This window comes from Lynx canadensis, chromosome A3, assembly GCF_007474595.2.
Source record: "Lynx canadensis isolate LIC74 chromosome A3, mLynCan4.pri.v2, whole genome shotgun sequence".
Lineage (NCBI taxonomy): Eukaryota > Metazoa > Chordata > Mammalia > Carnivora > Felidae > Lynx > Lynx canadensis.
The window spans coordinates 18,394,972-18,421,103 of NC_044305.1; the positions used below are offsets into that span (position 1 = coordinate 18,394,972).

Here is a 26,132-nt window from a genome sequence, read left to right on the forward strand (position 1 = left end):
TGTTGACTGTGGGTTTTACTCTCCATATATGAACACTATCCATCTAACTGGATCATCTCATTGGGGAACCTCCAGTGTCTGTATTTTGGGGGTGTTTCTCTTCCTGTCTTTTGCCTAGAGGATGGGAGCTTGATTGTAATGGGAGCCAGTTGTGAGGAACAGGTGGCGAGAAATAGGGAGTTCTCAGTCTCTCTCTCTCTTCCCTTTTTTCAGTATAGTATCTCTAATGGTGCTTGGTGTCTCCTGGGGGAGAGAGGGCTAAAGGTCTTCTATTTTACCCTCTTCAAGGCTGGGGTGGGTGATCTGTAGGCTGATACTTTCACAAACACTCAAGCCAGTTCCTCTGTTTTAGACTCTTTGCATCCCCATTTTCAGGGTTACCTGGTGCCACCAATGCATGATCCCTTTGGACATTCAGTATTGAATTATTTCTAATCTGAGAATCTTTCTTTAGATTTCTTTGGTTTTTTCTTTTTCTTTTCTTTTCTTTTTTTTTTTTTTTTTTTTTTTTTTTTTTTTTTTTTACATTTCAGTCTTTAGTCTTTCTGTAATTTTGGTAAATGGCATATAATGAATGTCTAATTTATTCCCAAATGTGTCTCATTTTTAATTCAATAATTCCTCCATTCATATAAAACACTGTCCATAAAATATACTGAAATACTATTTATGCTGGGTGTGTGTCTAACCTGTGTATTCTTTTGATCAGTATTTCTATTCCTTTGCTCATGTATTATTGCAGATAAACTTCAGAATTATTCTTTTTTAATCTACCTCTGACTACAGAAAAAGTATATATGTATGTGGGTACACACATGTGCATATTTGTGTTTATGTATACATATATCCATTGGTTGGGATTTTGATTGGCTTTTATACATTTAGTAGGACAGGATTGACATCTTTGCAAAACTGAAGAATCTGGTATTCACTGTACGTATTCAGGTATTCCATATACACTGTTGGTTCACTAAATATTTATGACATGCCTGCCTTGTGCTAGAACCTCTGGAGGTGTTAGGGACATGGTGAACAAACCAACATGGCGCCTAGAGTCATGTTGCCAAGTCCTACATATTTCTTTCTCTGAGCCTAATCCTAAGTATTCTGTATGTGTATGGCTATTGTGAGTGGGATTCTGTTTTTTTTAATTCTTTTTGTTTTCCAGCTGGTTATTACTGAGAGATGAGAAAGTTTTTCATTTTCCTTCAGGCCTTCTGAGGTCAGCATTTCCTGTTGTGCCAAAAAACATGTCACTACCCCCTCCCCTTCCCAAAACAAAGCACACAGGTTTTCTAGACAGCCACCTGCTTCTTGTTGAAATTTGACAGTGACTGAGAATCACGGTTTGATGAGCCACATAAACTCCTAGGGATTTTGTTCAAAATATAGTTGACTCAGAGGGTTAATTGCTGCACTGATGTTTTGTGTGAAAATTTTTTTGATGTCTGATTTCTTCATTCAGACTTACTAGCCTTCAAGATGTTCTTTGTTCTTGAGCCTTGTTGCCTCTCCAGCTGTCAGTTTGGTTTTGGTCCCACTTAATTTCAGGCCATATTCTCATACAGGGGTGAGGGCATAGCCAAGGGATCTGGCTCAGGAGTGAGGGGAGTGAGGAACAGTTTAAAAGAGCTCAAATAATGGGATGGATTTTTAGTTTTGTGTTCTTTGAAAGCACTTCCTCGAAACTGAACAAGAATGGAAATGAGAATTAATGTTCCAGTCATCCTGCACAATTTCTAAAACTGTTCTTGTATCATAGCTGGCAAAACAGTATAGTTTTATGGGAATTTTTTCCCTGGCTGACGGTTGAGCTGTAGCATCACTGTAGCATCACGATTGATTTTTCCTCCTCTTTAACGCTGTGCTAATTCCCTGCCTCCCTCGATCTATGGGCTTCTAACTTCTCTCTGATGGCTAGAGGTGTCTTGTCAAAGAACACGAATCCTCTGTGCCTGCAGCATTAATTGTTCACATGTATGATGGTGGGGGTGGTGGCATCTCTCATTTAATTGAATCTCAACCTTGTCCTCTGGCTCCAAATCCTGTACTTCCATCATATCACCCACATGCCCAAATTTCTGAGTACTCAGTGCAGGTTCTCAGTGTACTGGTTTATCAAAACCATGTTGGTACCTATAGTGTCTTCTTCCACCTTCCACTAGAGTTATCACCTTCCTAAATTTACTGGTGTCTCTTATTTATCTTTAATTTTCTCTTTTAAGTTAAAAAAAAAATTTTTATTTTTGAGAGAGAGACCATGTGAGTGGGGGAGGGGCAGAGAGAGAAAGGGAGAGAGAGAATTCCAAGCAGGCTCTGCACCATCAGCACAGAGCCCAATGTGGGGCTCGAATCCATGAAACCAAGAGACCATGCCTGAGCCAAAACCAAGAGTCAGATGCTTAACCGATTGAGATACCCAGGTGCCCCTTTAAAATTTTTCTTTAAATTCTTTTATTTATTTTTGTCTCTTTTAAGTTTTTAGGGCAGTCTTTCCATTCTCCTGCATTGAAATGTAGGGTACAATATGAAGGCCATACAGCAAACTGGTTAAGAATATGGACTTTGAGGGGTGCCTGGGTGGCTCAGTTGGTTAAGCATCCAACTTTGGCTCCGGTCATGATCTCATGTTTCATGAGTTCGAGCCCCATGTTGGGCTTTGTGCTAACAGCTCGGAGCCTGGAGCCTGTTTCGGATTCTGTGTCTCCTTCACTGTCTGCCCCTCCTCTGCTCACACTCTTTCTCTCTCTCTCTCTCTCTCTGTCTCTCTCAAAAAATAAATAATAAACATTAAAAAAAATTTTTTTAAAGAATGTGGACTTTGAGTCAAATGGATCTCAGTTCAAGCCACTCACCTGCTCAGTGACTGAGCAAATTAGTTTGCTTGTGTGGGGTTTTATTGTTTTTGTTTTGGAAGTTTCCTAGAGTCTAAAATAGGGATGATAAGAAAAACATCCCTTAGGATTATCGTGAGGTGTTATAAAGTGATGGTGCAGATCAAGTGTGTATCACAGTGCCTGGCTGGCTGGCACGTAGCTTGATGCTTAAGAGCTTGCTACTAATACTACTGCTGTGGCTGCTATTAATGAAAATGACCATTATATCTAGCTGCCTTGTGGTTTTGTAAAATTTAGGCATACAGCCTTCACTTTTCTCTTGACACAGCTCTTCCTAGTCTGCCCTTATAGAAGTCATCACCTCCTGTTTTATTTGCTTCTGTAGTCCCACATATTATTCTTACGTTTATTACATTAAAAAGGAAGAAAAAGGAAAAAATCCACACCTATAATTCCAGGTGTTGGTGCACTATAGCTTTGTAAAAGGAAGACCCCCTTTTCACTTGGTTCTTTGCTTTATATGTGTCCTTATGAGTCTGAGTTGGTCTGGTTTCTCTACATATTATTTCCTTGGGTGGTTTCTTTACATGGATTTTCCTTTTCTTCAGGGAAGTCAGGATTATGTAGCCAAACTCCACTTTCTAGAACCACACAGAGACCCTAAAGTGTCTATCTATCCTTATTCCCTTACCACTTATTTATCTGAGGTTTTAGGGATCAGATTTCCCAAGTTCTGGGCTACTGATAAGGTTTCTGTCAGGATTCGTGTTCTTGGCTGTTGTTTAGTCCAGGGTGACTTGGTCCTTTCCTTACGAGGTTCCTTTTAGTTATACTTTATAAACCATTTCCTGCTCAGGGTAAATAAGAAAAGAATTAGGTGCTCAGCAGCTGTCCACCTTGCTACCATATTTTAACTCTGTATTAATCACATGATTCCATCATAAAGATCCCTTCTGTGTATGCTTATTGGATGGACAGGTAGTAATGCACTCCCATAGCAGTTTTATTTTTATTCTCCTTCCTTTTACCCTCTCCTCCACCGTGCTTTTCGCCCTTGTTTCCACACAGGTATGTGCCTTCTTAATGATTGTTAGCTTTGCTTCCTTGTTTTATTTTCCTCAAAAAAGTCCTCAGTTTTTGTGCCCCAACCCCCAACACAGCTCAGAAACCTTCCCTGTGGTTTATCTGCATGGCAGTGTACTGCCTGGGAGAACTGACAGGCTGGAAATGACCAGCCCAGACGCACAAGGACTGTCTGTCAGTACAGTCTGCTTCCCATTTTCACTTTACCCTGTAGCAGCTACACACTGATTTGAACTTTGATTCCTTAAGAGCACTACTTAAAGTAGGTGTTTGAGGCTTTTGTTTGCTTTTCCTGGTTCTAGGATTAGAATCAGTGCAAGTAAAAACTGGGAAATACCAGAGAATAAGTTGCTCAGGCTGTGGGGACTGATATTTTATGTTCACAATTCTTCTAGTCCCTTAGTTTGTGGCTGACACTTTTGGTTTGGTTTGGTTTTTGTTGGCTTGTTTTGGTGGGGGGTACATTTCACAATGCGGTTTTAGGTGTCTGCCCTGCTGAATATGTGGGCTGGGGGTGGGGGGTGGGATTCCTTGTGGACTGCTCTAGTTTAGTCCCAATGTAGAAGCGAGGGATTAAGGCCATGGGTCAACAGCTTCCTGCGTTGTTTGCTGCTCTCCATTGAAGTCATGATTAACACCTGGGCTTTCGTTCGTTTGGGTCCCCTCAGATACACCTATGAGCGAATTGATGGGCGAGTACGGGGAAACCTGCGCCAGGCAGCCATCGACCGGTTCTGTAAGCCAGACTCAGACCGCTTTGTCTTTCTTCTGTGCACCAGAGCGGGAGGCCTGGGGATCAATCTCACGGCTGCTGATACCTGCATCATATTTGATTCAGACTGGAACCCACAAAATGACTTGCAGGTAACCATTAGGATGATTGCTGTTTGCCTTAGCTGCCCCTGCATCTAAGAACGTCACGATAGGGCCTGGCTTGCTAGAGAGTGTCTGCCATGCTCCATGCTAGGGCATCAGCTGGACCGCAGGCTTTTAGAGCCTCGGCCAGGGGGTGAAACTGAACGAAAAGTAAATGTCACCCTTTCCCACTAATCAGAGAGTGGTTCTTTTTGCTTTAAACCAAATGGTTTTTCACAGTGGTAACCTCCAGATAAAGAATAGAGCTATTTATTATCAGACATAAAGAAAAATATTAAGCTTGACTAATCCTCTAATTTTTGACATGTAGATTGATTCAGGCATTTTCATTGGTTGGTTTGTGAGATGGTCTTCTGTCCTAGATAGTAAAGGAGACACCTAACCCCAGGTTCCGTTGTGTGGCCAGGGTGACAGGCGCCCTCCCTAGTTCACTTGCTGTCTACCTAATCTGCATATTAGAGATTCTGTGTGCCCAGTTGAGTGAATTTGCAGACATGTTTGTTAGTTTTAACCAGACTAGATAATTGGTGGCTTTAAAAGATTCTTGTAAAGATTGGAGTTAATACAGTTTTTTTAAAAAAGCATAAACAAGAAAAAGAGCTAACAGTTCTCTGGATCAGAGTTCTTTATCCACCCTGCTTCAAAGTAAAAACAGTAGCATTCTGGCCAGATAGGACAGTATGTCTGCTAAAAAGATTCTAACTTGTCAAGAATACCATTTCTAGATTTACCTCCATTTTCATTAATGATCAACTGTGCCCTAAGTATATATTGAATGCTGGGATATTTGCTAATGCCAATATGGTGAGTGGGGAGGGTGGTGGGTGGCTCAGAACCTTTTTCATGATACAGGTGATTGATAAAAGAAGGTTGGAGGCTGCTGTGCCACAAAACAGAAGAGGTGCCTTAGGGGATGCTGCAAGGGAACACACGCTGGGAAAGGAGCTCAGCTGGGGGCATTTTACCCACCACTTCACAGTCATTTGGCTTTGCCTTTTTCATTTAATGAGTTTCCAAATAAAATTTTGTTTGAAGAAAGCAGTCTACTAGATGGCACTTTAAATTATTAAATTGGTGACAATTGGCTGAAACCCAGGGGGGGAAACTCATTTGTAAACCAAATTGTGTGGCACTGTTTCAACATCCAACTTCAAAGAAAATCAGTGGACATGACTAGTTCCCCATGAGGCCTTTCTACTGGTGAAGGGATATTTGGGTCAAAGGTGAGTTGCTAGATATAATGAATAACCAATTTTTAAAGGAATGCTATACTCAGCACTAACATAAAAATAAACAAAAGTTAGTATTTGATTAGGTAACTAGCAAGAACTTAATTAGGTAGTGATATAGATTAGGTGGTGCAGAACTGTTGCCCATTGGCTAACCAGTTTTAAGTAGTTTTACTGGAATACAGCCACACCCATCCGTATACATATGATCTTTGGTGCTGTCATGTTACAGTGACAGAGTATCGGAATGGAGACCATAGCCCACAACATCTCAAATATTCACTATTATAGAAGTTTGCTGACCCCGATACAGGTGATCTCCTAAGTCCAGTTCTGTGCTCCTTTGCAGTGCTCATCTGACTATGAGGCTTGGTACCTGGCCAATTTGAGGCCATGGTAGCTGGATATGCCTGGAGGAATTTCCAGGAGGGAAATTGGAAACATAAGGCTGGCATTTGGAGGCAAGTCATGGTCAAGGCAGAGATTTGGGGATCACCATGCTTGATCTAGGTGAAATCCTAGACATTACCAGTTGCAAATAGGTGCCAATGCCAACTGATAGGAAAGGGCAGAAACGAGAATGGTCAAGCCTGGTAGAGAAGGTGAAGTCATTTGAGGTGATTGATTTGTATGTGTAGCAGCCAGAGGGGGTACGTGGGGCTGTCCAGAATTAGGATCTGGGAAAAAGGGAGAAGCTTTGGAAAACCTGTTTTTAATGTCCACTGCTGGGGAACTGGCAAGAGATGAACAAAGGAATAGCAGCGAAGTCACATGGAAATTGGTCTGTGTGAGACTTCCAGTGGAGTCAGTCTCTGAACTTCCTCTAACGCTCCGCCTCAGTGAAGGAACAAAGACCACCAGCACTGCAGGCTATGCAGGGAGGGGACAAGAGCCAGGAATGTGGCAGAAGGTAAACGAGTGAGGGCCTCAGTGACAGTGGGAGCTGCAGGTCCCAGTTAGTTAGAAGTCCTCAACCCGTGGGCTCCAGACTGGCCACTGTGCCTTCTACATCTACTGCTCTCTGCTCTATTGTTGTCATTGTTATTTTCATGTAAAAGTTTTGTAACTTAGAGGGACCAGTCCTTTATTTTTGAAATGTCAGCCAGACTGGGGTAGAAATTAAAAGATTGGGAAGAGTAATGTTAGGGCAGGGAGGTGGGATCCGTGTTAGTGGGGAGTGGGGTTGGGGGGCTGTGAGGAAGATGGGACAGAGAAAGGAAGGTCTAGTTCTGAGTCACCTGCAGAGATGGAGGTGGTGTGCTTGCTTGGCGTGGGAGGGAGCACGGGGCCTGGAGGCTGCCCACAGAACGGTGCATGCTCACCTTCCACCCTCTCCCTGCCATGTGCCCTCATAGCACAGGCCGTAAGTACGATGTCAGGGAGAGAGTCTGGACACTGGGACCCTGAGACCATCCCAGAACTACAGGTGAACGCAGCTGTGAACATCAGTGAGCTGTGTTCCTAACCCTAACAGTAGAAAACTTAACCGGACTGCTCCCCAGTACTATCCTTGCTAGTTACGTCATGTTAACTTACACACAATCATTCACACATGTGTATATAATCTAATATTTTTGGTTAAATGCGTGAAAGCTTTCAGTCATCTGTAATTCTTTACGGTTATTGAAGAACTACAATTCCTGATCTGATAGATGATGATTGTATTTCTCTTGGGAGATGGCCTTGGCATAGAACACCTATCTGTGTGTAGACTGAGATGTATTCTGCCTGGTATCAATGTCAGGGCCACAGATGGGAGAATCTCATTATGAATAGGGTCTCACGCCCTACCCTAGTGGGATTTCAGCATAGCTCCAGAGGTCCAAGTTCAGATGATAGAAAGTGTGAGTGTTCACTCTGGACTCAAACAGCCTGGAAAGATTTGGTGCAGTCCGTGGTTATCCCCAGGCAAGCCAGCATGGAGAAGCAGTGTCAATGTTGGGACGCTGTTTCTTGACTGATCCAAGGCAGACCCTCTCAGAGCGCTGGAAGTGAAGCCAACCTGAGTAGGGGAGGCTGGGCTCAGCTAAGTAGGCCCGAGGCCCTGAGAAGGGTCTGCAGACAACCAGCTTCCACAGCTAGAGAACATAGTTTCTTTCTCTGAGAAGTCAGCTGAAAGTCAGAGAGCAGTGTTACCATTTCTGGTGCAGGCTTCATTATTCTCAAACATTCATTCATTCAGCCTTCTCTTTTGACCATGTTGCTGGGGTTTTCTGTGCTATGGGGATAGAATTAGGCTTAGGAATTGCTAGAGATTTTTTTTTTTTTTTAATCTAGGTCTTCATAAAACAAATGACATCAAGTGTCACATGCTATTTCCTTTGGTCTTGTTAGAACCTGAGGAGTCCAGTAAGTTCTATCTGTCTTCCATGCCTAAATCTGAACCAATGAAGAAATAGACACGGTAATACAGTGGAGGATCAAAAGATGAGCTTAATAGACTGTGAAGGTGGATTAGATGATACAGCTTGACCTGTAGCCGGAATGGGGCTCCCTCAGACTCCTGTGCTCGTACACCCTCACCACAGAGAACCACTGGCAGTCATCTGCAGAGCAGAGTCTGCCCACTCAGGACTGCCAGTGACAGAAAAGACGAGGGGAAGGAGTGAGTCCACAGGAGCTCGGACCGGATCTTACGTTTCACTGATCAGTCAGGTCTCCTCCATTCAGGATAGGGAGAGGACAAGGAGGGTAGAGAGACAGACTGTCATGTTCCTGCCTGGGAGCAGACGTTCCCTGTGGAAGTACGAGGAGAGGGAACTAGGACTCTTCCTATAGTATCTACTCTGGGAGCACTTCCCTCCCAAACCTTCCAGACAAGTGAAGTTCATTAGGATCTAGGATAGGAACCAGGCACTGCTCAGGGATAATGAGAGAATAAAGTGACCACCAAAGGACTGCAGCAATCTCCGAGGTGAATCAACTTGAGGTCCCTTTAATAAGCAGACCTTACCTGGAGGTCTCAGGTAAATGCACCTGTTCTCTCTCACCTTGAATATGTCTGTGTTAGTGTCCGTGTGTATAAGAAAATCAGGAGCGTAGATTCACTCCATGTCACCTTTGTTTGGGAGGCATAGCTGTGACCCAGTCCTGGTGCATCAGGTTTCCTGGAGCACCCAAATTAAGAAATGGCAAAGGGTGTTGACAGTAGCTTGAGGATGATGAAGAGCAGTGAAAAGCAGGTTTCTTGTCTCCCCTGCAGGAAGCCAGCAGTGCTACCAGCTCAGAGGTCAGAGACAGGCCTAGGGGAGTAGCAGGGTACCAGGGTACCACGCATCCCCTCACCGAGACCATGAGCACCTTGCTTTCTCATTGCTCTGTGACACTCCTTCTCCTCTGGGAGCTTCCTGCTCTTTAAGGCCAGAGTTCCTGTGGGTTGGACTGGGTAACTGTGGTGGGTCCATAAGGTTCCTTGTCTGTCCTGTTGATAAGGTCCCTAAAAGGAGGATTCAGAAAGCATGGGAACAGGGCCACTGGCAGAGGGCACTGCCACAGGGGAATGCAGCAGCTGTCTGTCCACAGGATCTGGGAAGGGAGAGGGAATCCAGCCCTGACCTCAGAGAGCTAGATTCCACTGGCTTTACTTTTCTTTGCTGGAAGAAAGTTCGGAATTTGTGAATGTTCCATTGTGTAGTCCATTCGTTCAGTATTTGCTGAGCACTGGGACCTGCCAGGTATTGTTCAAAGGACTAGAGGCACAGCAGTGAGCAAGACCAATGGTTAGTGCTCTCATGGAACTTCCATTTTCATGGGGTGACAAGGAAAAATAAATGAGGTAGTAATGGATCGCATACTTGTTACAAAGAAGTAAAACAGACTAAGAGGATGGCAGGGGTTGCAGGGTACCTGGGTGGCTCAGTCAGTTGAGCATCCGCCTCTTGATGTTGGCTCAGGTCACGATCCCAGGGTCGAGGGATCAAGCCCCACATCAGGCTCCATGCTGAGCGTGGATTCTCTTCTCTCCCTGGCTCTGCCCCTCTCCCCTGCTCTCACTCTCTCTCAGGCTCTCTACAGTTAAAAAAATAAAAAATAAAAGAATGGTGGAGGTTGGTGTCCTGACTTAGAGAATGATCTAGGAACGCTTCTTTAAGAGGGTGACATCCGAGCAGAGACCTGACTGCAAGGCAGGATCTCAAATATGAGATCAGAAGAATGTTACAGACCAAGGGAACAAAAAAAGGTGAGAATGAGCATAGGTGGCACCCCTGAGGCAGATGGAATGGGCACTGACTACAGCATCAACCCCAAATAAAGTGAGTCAGGTTTTTGAGTACACTCCTATCTCTCCTTCCAGTGGCCTCTCCTTTTCACTCCCCACTTCTTTTTTGGCTGCCACAAAGCACCCTTTTGTTATGCTACTAACTCCTCTCTGCTTCCAGTAGTCAGCCAGCTCTTGACTGACTTATTGGCACATTTATTGAGCCCTAGACAGCAGGCCAGGCCCTGGGGAGACTACAGTGCCCAGGACTTTGGTTCGGGTGATAAATTGAGTCACGTAGTAGAAATGGAGTGAGCAGGTATCTGTGCTATTCCCCCAAAATGTTTACATTTTAAGAGGGGATAATACCTTTCCCCAAGGAATAAATCTGGATCCGGAAACTTCCAATTCCAAAGCAGGCTTGCAAAGGAGATAGTTAGGGGTGGGCATCATCTAATGCATTCTGATTCCTACTGCAGGGAGAGCCCCTGAGTCCTCTTCTGCACAAGTAGTTGGCCTGCGGATACGCACTTTTAGAGTGCCAGAAGAAATGTAAAATTGCTGGACCCGAAATAAAATACTTGGGCAGAGAAGGTGGGCTAGGAAGCTATACCACTGTGCTAGACGTGGTTAGGTTCAGGTGGGACTATAGGCAATTGTGTTTAACTTCTCTGAAATGTGGATTTTCATTAAGGACCAAGTAGCATTTTAAAGTATTAAAGAAAATGTACTTTTAAAATGTAGCAAATGATTTGAAAAAGTTGTTATGGTCAAGAGAGGAGTCAGCATTGTGCTTGGATCTTTGTACCAGCTATTTAATTTTTGTGTGGTTGTAAAAATGTAGGACAAGGTTTGCCAAGTTCTGGACCTGAAACTGACAATAGTGAGTCAGAGGCTGGTATCAATTTGAAATCTGTCACTGTTTGTTCAACTAAGCGGCTCCCCCTTCTTGCCATTGCAGTCCCTGGGATCTGTGCCTCGTTGGTTGTTTTTCATTTTCTGAACATCACTAGTTGTTTCTTGTAGGCCTGGCTGTGTTCGACTCAAATGTATTAATCAGTGAAGAACAGACTCTGAGCTTGCGCGTCATGCCTTGGGAGAGCGTGAGAGCTCTGATTTTCCTGTGAGGGTGGGTCGCACCACTGCCTCCCGCCCCTGTGGCCTGCTCTAGAAGTTCTGCATTTACTCAGCTTTGCTGAGGATCTTGTTTGGACTTCGTTTCAGTTGCTGCCCTTGTTGCAAGCGTTTCTCTCTTTACCACAGTGTTTTGTGTGTGAGTTCTGATCAGGGAAATAAGTAAGGCCTGTCCGTGAGATTTAGCTGTAAAATGATGAGTCTCTTAAATGTGATAGGAGTCACCCTTGTTATCTTTCAGGTAAGGCATTTCGGGAGACCACATGTTACCTCCTGGTGTCATTTAGCTGCTTGTGACAGTGACTCCCCCCCACTCCCCAGAACAGGTTTGTTTTTCTTAGTTAATGAGAAGTCTGGAGATGGCAGTCCAGGGTAAGGTGGCTTCACAGTGTCATCCAAGTCCCAGATTCCTTCTGTTTTCCTGCTCCATCCTCAGGGAGTGTGAGTTACAACCTCTTTGTTCCAAGATGGATACTTCAGACCAGACAGGAAAGATCAGGAAGGAAGGTGTGGTGCTTCTGTCAGGAGGGCAGGACTTTTCCAGATGTCCCTGATAGACTTCTGCTGCACCTCGTTGTCCAGGCTGTATTACTTCATCATCCCTGGGAGGCTGCAGATGGTTTCAGGTGAACACACTGCTGCCCTCTACAAGCATCAGGGTTCTGGGAGCAAGGAAGAAGGGGCATGTGGATAACAAGAAGGTAATTAGCAGCGTCTGCACTGATCCTGTATTGGACCTTTGCTCAAAACATTTTTTAAACTCCTTCTTATAATTTGCCTACGATGTCAGATGAGCCAGAGAAAGAAAATCAGTGTCACTACTTGTAGCCACCTATTATTAGTGCTTTATAGGTTCCATAAACCATATTAGTTACCTTGATCACTTCCTTTGTTTACCAACTATCCATCAAATCTTCTCATAGATTTACTGCCACTAAAGATACTGAAAGGAGATGTGGCAACTAATTATAATAGCCAAAGGCTCAACAACTTAGTTGTTCACCAATAGAAGACTGACTGACTAAACCGTAGTGGATAAAACTTTGATAGAAAAATGATTATCTCCATATATTGCTAGGGGGTCATCTCTGGAGTATATGGTGTGTGGAAAAAAAAAAATAAGATAAGGTGGAAAAAAGTATGTATGCTATGCTAGCTATTATCTAAAAAAGCTGTGTGTATGTGTATGTGTGTGTGTGTGTGTCTTTCTCCCTGGCCTCCCAGCTGAAAGATAAAACAAAAAACTTTATTATTAAATGGTTTAGCTGTAGGGGGAGTAAGGGGACAGGATAAGATGGAAGAGACAGGAAAAGAAGCTACTTTTTCCAAACATGCCTTTTTGTATATTTGCCTTTGGAACCACCTTCAGTATTTTATAACACCATAAAACAAAATTAAATTTTTAAAAACTATTCTGGAATCATTTTAAACTTTAAAAAAGTTGCAGAATAGTACAGGGTTCTAGGACCCTTCTCCCAGCCTCCCTTAGTGTTAGCATTTTATGCAAGCCATAGTCTAATTATTGACACAAGGGCATTAACATTGACACAGAAATCTATGGACCTTATTCATGTTCCTTCAGTTTCCTCCCAATGTTCTTTTTCTTGTCCAGGATCTAATGCACATTCTCATATTTCATTTAGAAATCCTGACTCCTTAGCTTCCTTCAGTCTGTGGCAGCACCTGTCTTTTCCTTATCGTTCATGACCTTGACAATTTTGAAGGGTCCTGACAAACTGTCTCTCAGTTTGTGTCCGCCTGGTGTTTTCTCATGATGAGATTTGAGGTTATATATTTTTGGCAAGAATATCATAGAAGTGATGTTACGTCCTCCTCCATGCATCATTTCAGGGGGTACATGATGTTAATACATCTTATTGCTTGCGATGATAACCTTGATTACTTGGTTGAGGTGGTATCTGCCAGGTTTCTTCACTGTAAAATAACTGTTTTTACTTTTAAATTTAATCAGTATCTTGGGAAGAGATATTTTGAGACCATACATTTCCTGATTCTCACCATTACTTTCACCTATTAATTTTAGCATCCATCAATGGTTCTTGCCTTCAGTAATTATTACCATGGGGTTTGGCTAATGGCAATTTTCTCTTTCAGTCATTTCTTATACACTTATTAATTGGAATTCTATAAAGAACAGCTGTCCCTTCTCCCCATTTATTTATTTATATCCGTATGAACTCATTTTGTGGGTTATAATCTATTACTCTTATTATTTATTTTATTGTTCAGACTTGGTCATTAGGAGGTCCTTTAGGTTGGTTCCTGTGTCCTTTTGATGTGCACCTGTCAGGTTTTGAGCACTTCCTTCCTTTCTGGCACCGCATGATGTTCAGGTTCATGTTGCATTTTTCCTGCCACAGCCATGGGATTGACAGTTTCTCCAAGGATCCCTGCTTCCTTTTATTCAAGAATGGCATTTAACAACCAAGATCTGGCTACTAGGAGTGCCCATTGCTGCTAGAGTGTTAGCGCTTCTAGATTCTGTGAGCAGACAGAGCTAGGAAATACGTGTATGTGTACTGACAGAAGCACTCACACCACATGGCTGTACTTGCCCATCTCTCTTCACCCTTCGTGAGTTGCTGCTGATTCACTCCATCCTTGCTCTCTTCTTCACTTGTAAATCCTTTCTCTGGCTTTGAGAAATTTCAGTCTCATGATAACACAGTATATTTTTTTACTCATTTGTTCAGTCCTAGTGTGTACATAAAGTAGCAGAATTACTAATCATATTCTATGTAACATAAATAAATTTACCAATATATAATATTGGGCTGTAATGTGGGGGGGTTGTCATTAGTCCTACAGTATATAATCAAAATATCATTTTCCAAAGTTACTTGGTTTGGTTTTCTTCTTTCCCACCCCCTTCATTATGGTTAAATTAATGTGGGGGGAAAAATCAATCCCCAAAATTTAGAAGCAAAATGAAACAGTTGAAATCTAGCTGTTTATCAAGTGGACAGCATAACCCCAAGAGAGACATTTCAAATGTTTGTATTTAATATTTTTGACATTTTCACTTTGATATAATTTGTTTATAATTCCAGTATACTCTTTATCCAGATTCACCAACCCTTTACATTTTCCCCATTTACCCTATCACTTTGCCTTCTAGCTCCTCGACCTCTCTGAGTACATACATGGACTTAAACACATATACACACACGCCATTGTTTGTCTGAATCATTTGAGAGTGAGTTGCCCCCGCAGTACTTTGGCATGTATTTCTTAAGTGCAGGGATATCCTCTTATATAACCACAGCTTAGTTCTCAGGATTGGAAATACAAAAACTGTCTTCAATCCAGAGTCCATATTCAAATTTATTATTTATTTCAGCATCCATTATAGCCACTGTTTCCCCCCTACTCTGAGATCCATCCAGTAAAGGAGCACCTGTCACCTTGTTGGCCATATCTCTTTAGCCTCCTTGAATCCGAAAGAGTTCCCTTTTCCGGGAATACGGAACAATACGACCTTGTTATTTCTAAGGAATACAGGCCAGTTGTTTTATAGATTATCCCTCAGTTTGTGTTTGTATTTCCTCAGGGTAGGATTCAGTCTTACTAATAACACCAAAATGATGTGTCCTTCTCAATATATCACATCAGGAGGAACGTGATGTCTGTTTGTCTGATAATATGTACTTGGATATCTTAGTTAAGTGGTATCTACCAGATGTCTACACTAAAAAGTGGGCATTTTCCCCTTTGAAATTAATAAGCAATTTTGGAAAGATACTTTGAGACTATATAGATTTCCTGCTCCTCATCAAAATTTAACCCACTGGTTTTAGTATCCGTTGATTATTTTTGCCCGTATCAGTCAGCGCTGACTGGTTGCAAAGTGGTGATTTTTTAAACTTTGTTACTCTATGTCTGTTAGTTATTCTACTATAATAGAGTTTTCCTTTTTCTCCCATTTAGTTATGTCATTATGTACTCATTGATTCTTTTATTATTATTATTATCTGGTGGGTTATATTTCACTACTATGTTTATTTTGATATTCAGACCGTTCTGGGCCTAGCCAGTGGTAAACCTCTTCAAGTTGGAAGTGTTCTTTTGGTGTGTCTCCATCATTCTTTGAGTACTTCGTTATTTTCTGGCATAGTAATATGTTTGGGACTCATCCGGTGTTTTTTCTGCCCCCAGTCCTGGAATTAATTATTTCTCTTACATGCTTTGGTTTTGTCTTGATGGAGAATATATTTAGAAACCAAGATCTGGGAGTTATGGTCTTTGCTGCTGTGATGCCATTGCTTCTAGGCCCATTCAGTGGATATAGCTAGAGTACATACACACAGAGAATATAAATACACAGGTACATAACATACATTCATATGTACGTGTATATATACACGTGTAATAACGTGTAAACACACACATGTCCGTACCTATTTCCATAGAAACACCACCATACGGCTATTCTACTTTTTTTTCTTTCCATATTTGTAACGTCCTTCTTCAACAATGAAAGCCTTGACCCCTGTTATATTTACCCCTTTCCTCAATCCTGTATTACACAGAAAGTAGTTTCAGAATTGCTGACCCTACCACTGGGAAAGAAAAAGAAACCTACCTGCTGGTAGTACTTAAAACATTGTAAGTGGAGCATGCATACTTAGTGGGATATAGCCCTGAGAGGAGGAAAACAAAGATCTTGCATTGTTCTCAGTAATTATGTTTTGGGGAGTTCCTGATGGTACAGTTTTTCTGAGACTCTTATATACATTGTGGGATAAATCAAATGAATAATGATATTCGTGTGGTTGAGAATTGAGCTTTTTGACATGGTTAAAAAAGAGATACAGATGTGTGGTTGGTGAAGTTAAAGTCCCATAGTTATAAATTTGAATTAAGTTGATCTCATGACATATTTTGTCTTGTATATGCACATAATTGTATACACTATACACACCCAAACACTTCTGTTTTTGCCCACTGAATAGGTCTAGAAACAATGACCTACTTAGAGGAGATGCAGGGACCAGAGGAACTTGTTTAACACCACAGCCAGAATACAGGTGGCAACATGTGAGCCCTGAGAAGCTAGAGGACAGACACCTGGTCTCTCCAACAAAAAAACCTGCATTTGAAAAAGGAGAGGTCAAAGGCAAGGGATATCTACAGAATGAGAGAGACTTGAGCTCTATCAGTCCGGTACAACGTATGGGCCCTATTTGCATCCTGATCCAAATAAGTGTACTTATTAATACACATGAGATAAGCAGGGAAATTGGGACGTTGATGAGATTGTTAGTACCAATGTTCATGTTTTGAGGTGTGGCAACAGCATTATTTTACAAGAGTCCTTATCTTTAGAATTATATATTGAGGGGCGTCTGGGTGGTTCAGTCAGTTAAGCGTCCGACTCTTGATTTCCACACAGGTGGTGATCTCGCGGTTTGTGAGCTCAAGCCCCACGTCAGGCTCTGCACTGACAGTGTGGAGCCTGCTTGGGATTCTCTCTCTTTCCCCCTCTCTCTCTGCCCCTCCCCTGCTCGCTCTCTATCCATCTCTCTATCTCTATCCATCTATCTATCTCTCAAAATAATAAATAAACTTTAAATAAATAAATAGATAAATAATAAATAAACTTAAATACTAAAAACAAAATAAACTTTAAAAAAATCAGCACTGATTAAAAAAAAGAATTATATATTGAAATACGTAAGTATGGGAGCGCCTGGGTGGCTCAGTCAGTTAAGCGTCCAACTTTGGCTTAGGTCATGATCTCATGGTTCGTGGGTTTGAGCCCTGCATCGGGCTCTGTGCTGACAGCTTGCTTAGAGCCTGGAGCCTGCTTCGGATTCTGTGTCTCCCTCTCTCGCTCTGCCCCTCCCCTGCTCGCATTCTGTCTCTCTCTGTCTCTCAAAAATAAATAAATGTAAAAAAATTTTTTTTTGAAATACATAAGTATGAAACTATAGGATGCCTAGGATTTGCTTCATAATAGTCTTGGAGGGTGGGAACATAGTAGAGATTGAAAAAAAAAAATGGATCATCCATAAGAGGTCATTATGCTTTTTCTCTACTTTGGTCTTTGTGTGAAAATTTCTTTCTAGTAAGATGAAAAAGTTTAAAAACTGGTGTTGCCAGCTCTGAGGCATTTGCCCAGAAAGCAGGACAGCATCCTGGGAATGAGTAGCTGCACTCAGCCCGCAAGCTGGGGAGTGTAGGAAGTCATGTCCTTCTCATCACTTTATCCCAGCATGTGGTAGTCACTCAATAAATAATGCGTGAAGAAATGAGTGAGTTTGGAGGGGCAGCCGACATCTGGGTGAATTTTCTTCCAAAATTGGTCCCGTGACTCATAACTGTGAGAGCTGGCCACTCACACCACATGGCATTTCCCTGTTCCTTGGGCTGTTGCCATTATATCTGGTGACGGGATATGTATGACCTTCCTTCCTTCCCAGGCTCAGGCCCGATGTCACCGGATAGGCCAGAGCAAAGCCGTGAAGGTGTATCGTCTCATTACTCGGAACTCCTATGAGCGGGAAATGTTTGACAAAGCCAGCCTAAAGCTGGGCCTGGACAAAGCTGTTCTTCAGGACATAAACCGAAAGGGCAGCACCAATGGGGTGAGTATGACAGGACCTGCTCAGAGCCCCCCAGGACACTCGCCACACAGCCCGGGCCCCTCTGGGGTCTCCCTTCTTACAGCTGTTTTAAGATTCACTTTCACTAAATTAAATCCGGTTGCACATCTTTGTTGAGTCATTCCCCACAGCAGAGGATAATTCAGGGTCAGGTCTCTGCTTTTACAGATGGATAAAGGAAATCTGTAGGCGCAGTGGTGTGGTAGGATTGCCCAGCATGCAGTAACGTTTCGGTAAGCAGAATTTTTAACAGTGCCCATTAGAAGTCCGTAGATCTTAACGTTTAACACTGAATATCTATTGTCACCATGTCTTATCTCATACTCCAGACTTTGAGCTTCCTGAGGGTATAATGAAACCTATTTTATCTGTATCACCCATGGCCCCTAACAGTACTTGGCATATTAAAGATATTCAATGCATGATGGTCAGTGAAAAAAAAAAAATGAATAAGTTAGCAGCTTGCAATATGGCAGTTAATAAAATCTTTTCGCCCCTACACAGGGATAAAAAATGCAGCTAAGATTCTTAAATTGTATTAAGTTATAGGCCAACAAAACAGAGTATCTCCTTAATCTCTGGACTCAGGGCATCAAAGGTTGAGAATTAAAACCTTCCAATGAGTTGTCTTCAGTCCAGATGTTCTGTATCCTCTTAGCTATGCATGTGTTGCTAAGTTTAATACTTCAGCTCACCAGTGCTGGGAGTCCTGGAACTCCCTCTTGTGATTGGTAGAGAGAGAACCAGATTCTTAATTAGAACCAGGAAAGGGTGTTTTGAACTCCCATTTCCTGTTTTCAACAAGCAATTGAGAAGATCACACTTGGCACAGGACCCTTTCTTTAGTTGAGAAATGACATCATTTCCAATACTCATGTATTTATTTAATAATGAATAAATCATCATTCTGTAGCTTGTTTAGTACATCTGGAGGTTTTTAAAGATACAGACTCAAACTAAAGCATTAAACATACCTTCTTCAGTGGTGCATAATTTCAATAGCTTGTGACATGTGATAATAATCAATGTCCTGAGGAATGTTAGGGCCATTGGGTCATGTGCTGGCTTTGATTCCAGAGCTCCCTATAGAGGATTATCTGTCTGCCCTCCCCATAGTTTTCTTGAGTATCTTTATCTGGGCTCTAATTTTCTAAAACTTGTGGCCCGTATCTTTAGTCTTCCGACATGTACAGTTAGTGGAGGAAGTGGATCATGAAGGCCAGATTTTAGGCTGTTTTTCTCCTGTGCATTTTCCACATTGTGAGTAGCCTTTGGTGACCTGTCCAGGTACAACAGCTCTCAAAAATGGAAGTAGAGGACTTGCTCCGGAAAGGGGCTTATGGAGCCCTGATGGACGAGGAAGATGAAGGCTCCAAATTCTGTGAAGAAGACATAGACCAGATTCTGCAGAGGAGAACCCACACCATCACCATCCAGTCTGAAGGGAAAGGATCTACTTTTGCCAAGGTATGGCACCTTTCTCCAGAGTCCGTGTCGGAATGGGAGCAAAAAGAAAACACTGTTCTTTGACCTTCACCAGCCAAGCTTTGTTTTTTCAATATGCAAACTGTTGAGATTATCTGTCTACACGTGGGTTTTGTGTGAGACAGAAAATACAGACTCTTTAGAGGGTTTCTGAGTAATGAGTCAGAAGCTATAGAAAGAAAACCCCACTCCTGACCAGTGGGAGCTGATCTCCAGCAGACAGGACAGACACTTCGGTTTACAGTTTGCACCGTTCACTGTTTGCAAAGACTGCTCCAAAACCTTTGAATGGTCATCTGGATTTCCTTGTAGAGCACCCCGTGATCACTGTCCACGCACTGAAATTCCGCTGAACCCTCCATTCCTCAAACTGAAGCAAGGGTTTTTGCTCGTTCCATGAGAAAAGATGTTAGTCTAGATTCCCAGCTGCTACTCTAGGTGCCTCTTTCCCCTGCTCTTCACCTCACTGGATTTCAAATTTGACTGATGAGGCCACTTACCAAATCACTTTCAGGTGTCTCCGGCCGTGGGCTCTGGGAGCTTTGTGGCCTGTTTGAGTCTCCTGTTTGGTGGCTTATGTAGGACTTCCTCAATAGGACATTTTGTGCTTTATAAGTGCCTGGTCATCTCAGTATACCTCATACTGCCCAACCCCGGTGCATTTCCCAAAGCAGACATTTGGAAAGTGGTGAACTGAAAGAAAAATTGCATCTAGGGAAGTCTCACAAAGCAACCCTTTTGCAGGGAGCTAGACACCAAGTAACACATTGCCATTGTGTTCCAGGGCATTCTTCCTGCTTCCAAGTTTAAGTTCCAAAAAATGATCCTGGAGGTGGAAATTGTAATATCCTTACCCAATCTTTAAAATAAAAAAAGAACAGCCTTGAGATTTTCACATTCATTTGGGAGGCTCTTTTAGGGGTTTTGGCTTCAAATGCAGTTGGAGAACATACTTGGGATTCTGGTAAATTTGAAATAATGCAGGTGGTATTATCAGCTTGTACTGTGTTCAAGAGCAGTTTATTGACTTCTGTTATCTTCACAGGCTAGCTTTGTGGCTTCAGGAAACAGGACAGATATTTCCTTAGATGACCCAAACTTTTGGCAGAAATGGGCTAAAATAGCTGAATTGGACACCGAAGCAAAGAATGAAAAGGTACAGTACTGAGAATGTTCTCTTCCATTGTACATTTTGCTGTGGCTTGTAGGACCATAAATTCCCACATGGCTCAAGTCATTATTCACTCCTGAGCCTTAGTTCTTAAGTGAGATCCTATATGTAACACACTTAAAGCATGCTTGACACATAGAGCTTGATAAATGTTCACTGTTACAATTTTTTTTTTAAGGTTTATTTGTTATTGAGAGACAGAGAAACAGCATGAGCATGGGAGGGGCAGAGAGAGGGAGAGACACAGAATCTGAAGCAGGCTCCAGGCTCTGAGCTGTCAGCCCAGAGCCCAATGTGGGGCTCAAACTCACAAACTGCGAGATCATGACCTGAGCTGAAGTTGGACACTCAACCGACTGAGCCACCCAGGCGCCTCTCACTGTTAACAATTTTAAAATGACTTCTTGGGACCTACAGTCTGTTGGGCACCTGGGAAATGCGACAAAGGCAATTAGAACTTGAACTGGCCACACAGGTCAAGTTCAGCCCTCAGACCCAGGCCAGCATCCCATCTTGGCAAGGGACTATTTTACCTCTGCCTCAACACTTCCTGTGAAAGAAACTTTACCTCTGACAGATACTCCAGGGGAGGCTAAGCAGGATGAAGGGGTTTGTTGGTCTCTCCTCCATTCTCTCTGTACCTTGAATTTTCTAACTTCTGAACATGAGAAAGAGAATAGCTGTGGAATGAAACCGGAGTCCGATGTCAGTCTGCCCCTGACTGCATGCCTCTTCTGGGCAAGGCAGTTGACCCCACTGAGACAAGTGAGCAAGACATGTGACAAAAAGAGGTGGTGATGCCCCTTTGCAGAGTTGGGAGATAAGGTTTGTGAATACACCTGCCTCGCCTGTTGGGAGGCACCCCTGAAATGTTCATCTCCCTTCCCTCCATCTCTGGCCCTGTCACCTCACTCCAGAGTGCCCGCACATCACTTTCTACTGGTCTTCTTGGGTGAATGTTGAACTCTTGTGAACCCACAAGCTCAGGAGACAGTCCCTGCTCCTATCTAGCTGATGCAGTAACTCACACCCAGCCTTAACTCTTCTGTCCCATCCCCAGAGCTTTCTCAGTCCAACCTGTTTTCTTTAGTAGGAAGAGTCTAAAGTCCCTTGAGTAACCTGTTTAGTAAAACCTGTTTTATAAGGTGACAATCCAGAAGTTACTCTGTGCACAGGATGGCGGGTGAGGGCGGAGAGGAAAAAGCTCTTGTCGTAGAGACGTTTAGAAGCAGCTGGAGCATGGAAGGCGGAAAGCAAAGTGACTGAAGCAGGAGTGATGCCCCAATGTATCTGGGCTACACAGAGCTTAGCCAAGCTTTAGGAAGAGGTGTGGGGTGAAGGGGTAAGGAGCAGGAATGGCGGGGACTGGAAAAGAGGTGATGGTTCTGGTAGGGGAGCTGCCAGAAGGAGTTGAAGATCCTGGGCTGGAGATTATGTCTTCAGTGAAAGACAAAAGGTTAGGAGTTAGCGCCCATGGAAGGCAGAGAATGAAGTGGCAAGAAATGTATGCATCTTGAGAAAGTCGCCGAGCAGATGGAACTGTCCGACTCATCCTGTCTCCGGAGCGCAGGCTGCCTCTGCATGCTGGGCAGAACAGCTGGGGTGCCCCACTCTTGCCTTTCTTGGCAAGAGCAGCCGCCACTCTGGGTGCTGGGGGGCCTTGCCTGCCATCCGCCTGCACTGTTAGAAAGACTACAGAAACAGCAGATGGTGGCGGCCGGCACCGGGGGCTTGGGGAACACTCCAACTCCAGCGAGTCTCAGAGAATCCCCTCTGCTTGTCGTGGACACGGCAGGTGTGCTGGGAAGAGCCTTACCTGCTGGAGGACGAGGCTGGGGTGTGGTTCTCTGCCGGATGTGTCCTCGGGACCCAGGACCAGCGACAGGGTGTATGTATGCATCGTGATGGGGGAAGAACGAAGAAGGGTCCTCTCCCCAACTGTTCCTCTCTGTTTCTAGGAGAGCTTAGTGATCGACCGGCCTCGAGTGAGAAAGCAGACCAAACACTACAACTCCTTTGAGGAGGATGAGCTCATGGAGTTCTCGGAGCTAGACAGCGACTCAGACGAAAGGCCCACGAGGTCCAGACGCCTCAATGACAAAACCAGGCGCTACCTCCGAGCCGAGTGTTTCCGGGTAGAGAAGAACCTGCTCATCTTTGGGTGGGTATTGGCCTGGACTGTGTGTTGCTGTTTTCCAGTCCCTGAGATTTGTCCAGTTTGTGTCTCTAGTCACCTCTAGCGCTCCGGGCTGATGGAGGACCCGTTAGAGCAGGAGAGAACCGTGCTTTTCGCCCATGGCCCCCCCTCGGTTGTTGTACGCTCTGCTGCCATATTGTAGACGCGCCATGATTTTCTCATGTGCTTGTCACGGCAAATCTCTGTTACTAATTTGTTGCCTGGTACTGATTTCCTGCTTTCCCCCCACCGAGGATATATATGGAGTCAGCACAGCAGATGTTGCGGTTAGGGCATGATTCGTGCAGGGCTCTGGTTCTAGTTGAAGTACGAGGTTTAGTTTCTGGGAGCTCACCATTGCTTTTGAATACTGCAGCTGGACTGTCTTAATCCCAAATTTATTCCCCTCTCCAAATAGTTTTGTCCCTCCGTTGTTAACATTCAAGTGGCCATATGAAGCTCTCAGGGTTCAGGTCACCTTGGTGACCCTCGGTGTGATACAGCATGTGGTCCTTGAAGGCCTTTCAGGGCAAAGCCCTCAGGGTGACTAGCAGACTCAGCAGGCGATGAGAAGCACTCCTGGCACCTGTTTGTCCTGCAGTGTTGAGGGCACACATGGCCCTTCCTCCCTCCAACGCCCTTCTGTGTTTCCACTCCCAGCTGGGGCCGGTGGAAGGACATCCTGACCCACGGGCGGTTCAAGTGGCATCTGAATGAGAAGGACATGGAGATGATTTGCCGGGCCCTGCTGGTCTACTGTGTCAAGCATTACAAGGGGGACGAGAAGATCAAGAGCTTCATTTGGGAACTGATCACACCTACCAAAGACGGGCAGGCCCAGACCCTCCAGAACCACTCAGGTGAGCGGCGGCAGGGCTGGCCTGAGAAGCGGCAGCTCCTGTGTGCTCCCGTCCTTCTGCATTGCCCAGGTTGCTGTGCTTTGGGAGGCTTCTCTTCCTCAGATGTTATCTGAGAATGTTAGCTGTGGGAGAGCAAGAGTTTTCCTTCAGTTCTCCCTCAGAATGATCCAGTGCTGCCTGTAGTATTTTGCGGGAGTACAGTTGGGCCCGCATGCCAGTCCTGTGTGCTGACCAGAGCATCCCGAGGGCTCCCGCACGGAACTGGGGTCACGCCATGTGCTCTGGTTTTTCTCTGGCATGTCACTGTTGTGCCCCAGTTCTACCTGTCTCTGCCTTTTCTTGTGCTGTGCTTCTCCTTCCCTGTGCTTGGCCACTGCTCACGTTCACGTTTCGGACCGAGCATCCCTTTTTCCCTGGCCGGGTTGTGAGTTCCCGAGGGGTGCAGGTGATGTTCTTAGTCTGCATGGGGTGCTCAGTAAATTCTTACCGCCTGACTGAACATTCCTGGAGTTTACTGAGCTGGAGCCCAGGCAGATCTCCTCACCACTAGCACTACTTGGTGGGCCGAGGAGGGGGGTCTGTCACGTAGGGCCGCCATGCACAGCCTGGCTGCCTCCTTGCAACCCTAAGCCCAACTCTGTTCTGCCCCCATGTTTAAAGTTGCCTAGGCTCATGGGCCTTCCTTTCTGTTTCAGGGTTGTCTGCTCCAGTCCCCAGAGGGAGGAAGGGGAAGAAGACGAAGAACCAGCTGCTGCTCCCTGAGTTGAAGAATGCAGACTGGCTGGCCACCTGCAACCCCGAGGTGGTCTTGCATGATGACGGCTATAAGAAACACCTCAAACAGCACTGCAACAAGTGAGTGTGCCCCTCCCCATCCTTCGCGGCAGTTCCATTCAGACCGTTTAGGCTCCTGGGATCCCCTCGGGGCTGTGGGGGACCACCTGATGCTCCTGTACCACCATGCAGGGTCTGAAAAGGCAGGGTATGTGGTCTAACCTGGTTGGGATCCCTTCACATAAAGCCTGTCTCCCTCCTTTGGCAACATCTCCTCTCCCCCAGAACCTGGACTCTCTACCATTGCCCCTTATACCCCTGAGGGGACTTCTGACCTGACTGTCAAAATCCAGTTAGGACATTGTGATTTTACTGCTTCCTCTCCTTTCCCTTTCTCTCCTTCTGCCCCTGAGGTCACATTAGCAAGAGCAGAAGACTGGCCTTAGTGGCCACTACTCTCAGCCCCACTCCCCCATGCCAGGTTGCTTCCTCTTCTGATTTGCTGTTGCCATTCATGGCCTCCAGGCATTTGACAGACTTGCATTTGAGATATTACCCTTTATATCCCTGGGCCAACACCGTGCAGGGTGGATGGCAGGGCAAAGGAAAGAGTGATGGAAAATGAAACTGCTCTTGTGAAGTTTAGTTTGGGGAGTTAGAGGGCACTCAGCCACCAAACAGTGACGAGTTGCACGTGGATATTTGCATCACCATACGGAGTATCTATCAGGACGAAAAGGACCCTTGGAAACCACCTAGCCCAGCTTCGTAGGCCTTGCAGGCATGTCTCCCCAGCACTCCTGCTCGGCAGTGAGAAGGTCTCTGCTGCCTCACCTCTGGGTACGACCTTCTAAGTTAAGTGAGAAGTAAGCGTTTGTCAACTTACAAATTAGTGTGTCTTCCCTGTGACATCAACCTAATGGTCCTGCGGTGGTTGTCAGGTTGTGTTCTTCACCATTTACAGATGAAGTCTGATCCTTTTCCCTTCATCTTTCCAAATCTTTGAAGATAGGTCTCGTGCCCAAAACAGTAATAAAAACCATGCACAGAAGGACAGGCTCTTTGGGACAGTAGTTCTCAAGCTGAGAATTAAAGGGCGCGTGCTGTTGATGGTAGAACCTGCCTGGGAGAGGACCTGGTAGCATGTGCCATGGGACTGACTCAGAGTCACCCTGTAGGGGACAGACAGAAAGAGGAGGCTGCCTAGCTAAGAGGACTCCTAGGAGATCTTGTACTGCAGGCTGAGGATTCTGTTGTAGATTAAGCAGCCATGCTTCTTTAATAAGTGAGACATGTAGTAAAAAAATGATGTTTGGGGAGAAAACTTTATCTGGCAACAGTGAGATGGACTGGGTAAACCGAGAGCTAAGTGGCCATCTAGGAGAGTTCTGTCGTAATGTAAGTATGGATCATAAGGATCTAGAGAAAGGTGCCAACTGTAGAATTGGGGAGAAAGGGTCGACTATGACACAACTAGGGAATAACCCGTAATATGTGATGAGGAATATAGAAAGCAGCTAACTCATGACTGTGAGTCTTACCAGCTAGGAGAATAACAGTACTTGTAGCTGGGACAGAATCAGAGTCCTTACATTCACTGAACAGTGAGGTGCAAGGTGAAGGACTCGGGTTGTACCCTGCTAAGTGACAGTGGCAGTGTGTGGCTCTTCCATTCCTTACTGC

At 44.4% G+C, this 26,132-nt stretch overlaps 1 protein-coding gene across 3 annotated transcripts in view; it reads left to right on the top strand.

The window, feature by feature from the left end:
* The window catches only part of CHD6 (chromodomain helicase DNA binding protein 6), a 204,448-nt gene that overhangs the window by 128,972 nt on the left and 49,344 nt on the right, over nucleotides 1-26,132 (top strand). For all 3 annotated transcript variants that reach the window (XM_030309584.1, XM_030309585.1, XM_030309586.1), the window contains 7 exons: nucleotides 4,589-4,784; nucleotides 17,801-17,965; nucleotides 19,271-19,450; nucleotides 20,514-20,624; nucleotides 22,598-22,800; nucleotides 23,476-23,675; nucleotides 24,371-24,530. In XM_030309584.1, coding sequence (XP_030165444.1) covers nucleotides 4,589-4,784; nucleotides 17,801-17,965; nucleotides 19,271-19,450; nucleotides 20,514-20,624; nucleotides 22,598-22,800; nucleotides 23,476-23,675; nucleotides 24,371-24,530 — 1,215 coding nt within the window. The remainder of the gene's footprint in view (nucleotides 1-4,588; nucleotides 4,785-17,800; nucleotides 17,966-19,270; nucleotides 19,451-20,513; nucleotides 20,625-22,597; nucleotides 22,801-23,475; nucleotides 23,676-24,370; nucleotides 24,531-26,132) is intronic.